This window comes from Myotis myotis, unplaced genomic scaffold, assembly GCF_014108235.1.
Source record: "Myotis myotis isolate mMyoMyo1 unplaced genomic scaffold, mMyoMyo1.p scaffold_m19_p_11, whole genome shotgun sequence".
NCBI lineage: Eukaryota > Metazoa > Chordata > Mammalia > Chiroptera > Vespertilionidae > Myotis > Myotis myotis.
The window spans coordinates 31,405,841-31,411,469 of record NW_023416315.1 but is presented as its reverse complement, the minus strand read 5'-3'; the positions used below and the strand labels follow the sequence as shown (position 1 = coordinate 31,411,469).

At 45.2% G+C, this 5,629-nt stretch overlaps 1 protein-coding gene across 4 annotated transcripts; it reads left to right on the top strand.

The window, feature by feature from the left end:
- Positions 1–225: 225 nt before the first annotated feature.
- Positions 226–3,660, top strand: ARL4A (ADP ribosylation factor like GTPase 4A). Of its 4 annotated transcripts, none has more exons than XM_036328022.1 (2): positions 226–383; positions 1,501–2,829. In XM_036328022.1, exon 2 carries the CDS (start codon positions 1,590–1,592, stop codon positions 2,190–2,192), a length of 603 nt encoding a protein of 200 aa, XP_036183915.1. In that variant the 5' UTR covers positions 226–383; positions 1,501–1,589; the 3' UTR covers positions 2,193–2,829. The 4 variants fall into 4 exon arrangements, with proteins under 4 accessions (XP_036183915.1, XP_036183917.1, XP_036183914.1 ...); XM_036328024.1 differs by having other exon boundaries at positions 227–383; positions 1,504–2,829; XM_036328021.1 differs by lacking the exon at positions 226–383 and adding an exon at positions 932–1,052 and having other exon boundaries at positions 1,501–3,660.
- Positions 3,661–5,629: the final 1,969 nt, after the last annotated feature.

Below are 5,629 nucleotides of genomic sequence, written 5' to 3'. Positions count from 1 at the left end.
GGTGTGGGTGGGTGGGTGGGGCCCGCCTGACCCTAGCCGTGGGCTGCAGAAAGCCACGGCTCGCGGGGCGGAACCCTGAAGCCCCACCCGAGCTCGCGCGCGCCCGCAGCGCCGGGAGGGTCCGAACGTGACCTTGTTTTGCGGTTGCTAGGCGACCAGCGCCCGCCCGCCCCTACTGGCCCGCGCCGGCGAGGGGGCGGGGCCGCGGCAGCTCGGGAGCGGTCGGCGGAGCACCGTTAGGGCAGCCTGGCCCCGGCGCCCGCCCGGCACCTCTCGCAGCGGCGTCTGGGCCCCCGCCCCGGCCCGGCCTCGCCGGTGCCCCCGCAGGTCCCAGCGCGCTCCCGAGGGGCAGTGAGCGATGTGGGACGCGGACGGTCCGTCAGGTGAGCGCAGCGGGCGGGCGGGCGGCGGCGATGGCCACGCCCTGTCGAGGCGGACTCGCTGGCGGGGTGCGGAGGGGCGAGGGGAAGGCTTCCGGCTGCGCGGACGCTGGGTGTCGCGGGTCGGGTGCGCTCGCCGGGGAGCCAGCGCGGCCGCTGGGGGGTCCCTCCCGCCAGCGGAGGGTTAAGGCGCCGGCGGCGACGCGGCCCCGGATGTGCGAGCCGCCGAGTGGCGCCCGTGGGCCGCGCTGCAGGTGCGCCCGGGCTGGCGGGGCGGCGGGCTGGCGGCCCCACGGACCGGCCGGGGCGCCGCTGTCCTGCAGGGGCCGCTCGGCTCCCTCCGCGGGCGCCTGGTTTTCTAACTTGAGGGCAACAGGTGGTGCGTGTGGACCTACGGGGAGCCCGGCCCCGCCGCGCTGGGAGCGGCAGTTACTCCCCCGACAAGGGCGCGGGGGCGGGCCTAGCGCGGACGAGCTGACGCGGGCGGCCAATGGGGTTGGGGCTCCTGGGTGGGCCGTGAGGGGTGGGCGTGGCCGAGCCTGAAACCAGGGTTTCAGTGCAGCGAGCGCCAGAGCTGCGTGGACATCCGAGCTGAGCGGCCGCGCGGGGCTTCTCCCCACCGCGTAGCGACGCCTACCAATGCTTTCTCCTTGGGAGAGTCCAGTTCGGGAGGTGAGCCTTGGGGGGTTCTCTGCGGGGTGCGTAAGGTGGGAGGGTACCAGTGACCTTGGGCATGCTTTTAAATATACGGAATTAGCTCCTCTAGATGGGATGTGTGTTTTCAGCCAAAAAAAGGCACTTGTATGGTTACTGCAACCTGGACTGGTTGGTGGTGGCTAGGTTGTCTCCGGGGTGAAGTCTTTGAGGTTTGGGGACTCAAGGGGGCAGGGAGGGGTAGAGAAAAGTACGCATTACTGCAACTTCACTGAATGTTAAAGAATTTCAATCAGTGATTGTTCTCTCCTTTGCCTCGGTTTGCGTACGTTTCATATCTCATTTGGTTTGTTTACTGAAGCACGTTTTATTTATCCGGTACCTCGTGTTGCTTATTTTATACAAAGAGAGAAAAGCCGTGCATTTTTTTTTCCACAAGAATAACTTATTCATTTACCCCCCTCAGCAGTCTGGTAGCTGGATCCCCTGGGAAGAAAAGTTGTAAAGCATTGAGAAGAAAGCCTTTCAATTTGGAACACTTACTTGCAACTGGAAATGGGGAATGGACTGTCAGACCAAACTTCTATCCTGTCCAGCCTGCCCTCGTTCCAGTCCTATCACATTGTTATTCTGGGTTTGGACTGTGCTGGAAAAACAACTGTGTTATACAGGCTGCAGTTCAACGAATTTGTAAATACTGTGCCCACCAAAGGATTTAACACCGAGAAAATTAAGGTAACCTTGGGAAATTCTAAGACAGTCACTTTTCACTTCTGGGATGTAGGTGGTCAGGAGAAATTAAGACCACTGTGGAAGTCATACACCAGATGCACGGACGGCATTGTGTTTGTTGTGGACTCTGTTGATGTTGAAAGGATGGAAGAAGCGAAAACCGAACTTCATAAAATAACTAGGATATCAGAAAACCAAGGAGTCCCTGTACTTATAGTTGCTAACAAACAAGACCTGAGGAACTCATTGTCTCTCTCAGAAATTGAGAAATTGTTAGCAATGGGGGAACTGACCTCGTCAACTCCCTGGCATTTGCAGCCCACCTGTGCAATCATAGGCGATGGACTCAAGGAAGGACTGGAGAAACTACATGAGATGATAATTAAAAGAAGAAAAATGCTGCGGCAACAGAAAAAGAAAAGATGAGTGGTGATAACCTTTCATATCTGTGTGGAGTAGATTTCCTCTGGTCTGATTTTGACAAATGGAAGCCTGGTTTGCCTGCCTGTCCTTCTGGATGCTGTTAAAGCTTTGTTTTGTTGAACAGTCAGATGCCCAACTCTGTTTCCTTGTGGAAGATGAGTAAATGCAGTGCTTCTTAAAATGGTCTCTTCTCCCTACCCCACAAATCTTTTGGTACTGCCATTTTGGGAAGCCAAGCAAGGATAGTAAATTGACCAGAAAACAGTTGTTGAAATTTGACCTGAAGTTAGAGAAATAAAACTTTGAAGAAGAATGTCTGCCTAGTGTTTTGTGCTTATGTTTTCTTGAGGGGCGGGGGTGGGGGAGGGGAATGGCTTTGCAAGGAAATTGCTTACAAGGCTTTTTATGTAAAGATAAAATGCTAATGGATGGAAATGTTAAGGTAGATTAATATATATACAGTAATATTGGTTATATTGGTCCACCTAGTAAGGGACAAACGGAAATGTTTGTTTTTTTAAGTTTTGGCCAAATGAATTTTGATATTTTCTGCAGTCAAATAATGTAATGCTGTATCTTATTTCTAGACAATGTTTAAGTTGGTCTAACTTAAATTAATAAAGATGAGCTATTTGAGGCATATTCAAATCAAGTGCATGGATTAGTTCTCCCAACACAGCATGTTTTGGTGTGTAGTCTTCTACTTTTTAGAAATAGCTATACATCTTTCTACACAGTCAAGTTTAAGACACCTTTTGGTGGGGGGCAGGGGATTTAGAAATAGTTTGTTATCAGAAGCACTTCTACTTGGAAAACCTAATTTCACTTAATTCTTTCATATACTAAATTTGGGCATGTAGACTTGTTATAAATGCGTATGTTTGGATGTATGCCTGGATTTATGAAAAAAGCAATTGATGAATTCAGACAAGAGGATGTAATTTGCAATACTTGGTCTTTAAAGTATTCCAGTTGTAAAATGCTTTATTAACATTCGCTGGCTAAACACAGATGTGATTTTTCATATATTTTTGTAATGTTTTGAAAGGAGCAATAGCTTTATAAACAGCACCTGATGCACTGTGGAGTGAAAAATGTAAGAGATAATCTTATCTTATACTCTGAGCTTTAATTTTTTGTTTACAAACAACAGTGTTACACAGGCAGAACAGTCCTGATTATAAGGTAGGAAGAAATGATACAGTACTGCAGAAAAGAATTACAGTTATAGAAAATGAAGGGGAAAGTAGCAAAGCTGTGTTTTGTGAAATTCACTGGTGCTGTTTACATTGGAATGCACAAACCCTATAAATTAAAAGGAGGAAAAACCTTTATCTAATTCTTATCTACAGGCAAAGACTTAACTTCCAGTGATCATATATGAACAAATCAACATAATTTCTACATGTAAAGCCAACATTTATTTGTAATGAAGATAACCAAAAGAAATTCACTTTGTTAACAAGGTATTTTGGGGTTTTTTTTTGTGGCACAGCTGAGTTTTGGAGCCTTGATTCTTGTTACACACACCAATGAAGTAGCTTCCTGTGGAGCTACTTACATATATTAAATGTACCTGCACTAGTGACAGTCACTTAGAATGTTTATATTTATAGAAATGTGGAGAATGACTACCAATAAACTACTTGAGGCAGGAGAACAGTGTTTGAGTTTAATGTATTTCCACTTTCGCTTCAGCCTTTAGTTAGGCGTGTGGTGTGAAAACTTTGACCAGCTGGGTTACCTAGTCCTATGGTAGTTGGGTTCTGCTCATGTTAAGAGAGGCACTGAAAGCTGTTTTCTGGGAGGACTATTTTACCCTTCACTGGTATGGAATCATGTATTATACTACAAACTTCATTAGGTTCGTGGTGGATTAACAAAGCTTGCTGAGAAAAAGATTGAAAAGATGCCCAGACTTCCTATACTTTATACTTGCTGTATAAAATAGTACTGTTTTAACTGTCTCTTAAAAGTTTACTTCGTGTTTATTTTTTTTTTGCATTAATATTTATTTTGTAGCCTAAGAATTTGATAAACAGTCCATTATATAAGTTTTTAAATTTAGTGAACAATGAAAAAAAGTAATGTGATCACCATACCAGCTTTTATTTATAAAGTACATTTTCAATTACAGAACTATTGTAAGATCTTCCCGGGTTGCTAAATTCAGGTTCCTCAACACTTATTTGTTAACACTATAGCTGTTAATACCATTAGGATAGTAGGATAATGAGTCAAACCCTGAAGAATAGACAATGTTTTTATATCCAGTATTTTTTTTTAAAGTTAAGGTTTACCTTTTCTAAAGTGTATTTCTAAAATATTTTCTTATAGGCCCTGGCGGGGTAGCGCAATTGGTTAGAGCGTCGTCTGTCCCCATAGGCCAAGGTTGTGGGTTTGATATCCGGTCAAGAAGCAACCAGTATATAAATAAATGGAATAGCCCTGACCGGTTTGGCTCAATGGATAGAGCGTCGGCCTACGGACTGAAGGGTTCCAGGTTCGATTCCAGTCAAGGGCATGTACCTTGGTTGTGGGCACATACCCAGTGGGGGATGTACAGGAGGCAGCTGATCGATGTTTCTCTCTCATCGATGTTTCTAACTCTCTATCCCTCTCCCTTCCTCTCTGTAAAAAATCAATAAAATATATTTTAAAAAATAATAATAAATAAATGGAACAATAAATCGAATCGATCTCTCTCCCTCTTTCTCTCTTTAAAAAATCAATCAATCAATAAAAATATTTTCTTATATTCAAGGTTATTCAGTTTAATACCAAATAAAAATCAAGGACTCGACAAATCTAATTTCAAATTGCTATTAAAGGCAACATTAAATAATTTTTTTTAAAGCCCTTTGCCCAGCCAGTAAGCTCAGTGGTTGAGCGTCAACCTATGAATCAGGAGATTCCCTGATAAAGCACATGCCTGTGTTGTGGGCTCAATCCCCAGTAGAAGGTATGCAGGAGGCCGATCAATGATTCTCATCATTGAGGTTTCTATTTCTCCCTTTTTCTCTCTGAAATCAATAAATACATATATATATATATATTTTAAAAACAGCTTTTTGGTACTTACAGTGACTTAAATGTCCAGAGTTGTTATAAAATGGATTATAAACATTTAGGGGGGAAAAAAGGTATACTTTGCCGTAGTTGGTTTGGCTCAGTGGATGGAGTGTCGGCCTGCGGACTGAAAGGTCCCAAGTTCGATTCCGGTCAAGGGCATGTACCTTGGTTGCGGGCACATCTCCAGTGGGGAGTGTAGAGGAGACAGCTGATCGATGTTTCTCTCTCATCGATGTTTCTAGCTCTCTATCTCTCTCCCTCTCTGTAAAAAAATCAATATATATATATATATATATATATACACACACACACACACACACACACACACACACACACACACACACACTTTAGCCTGCATAGCTTCACTA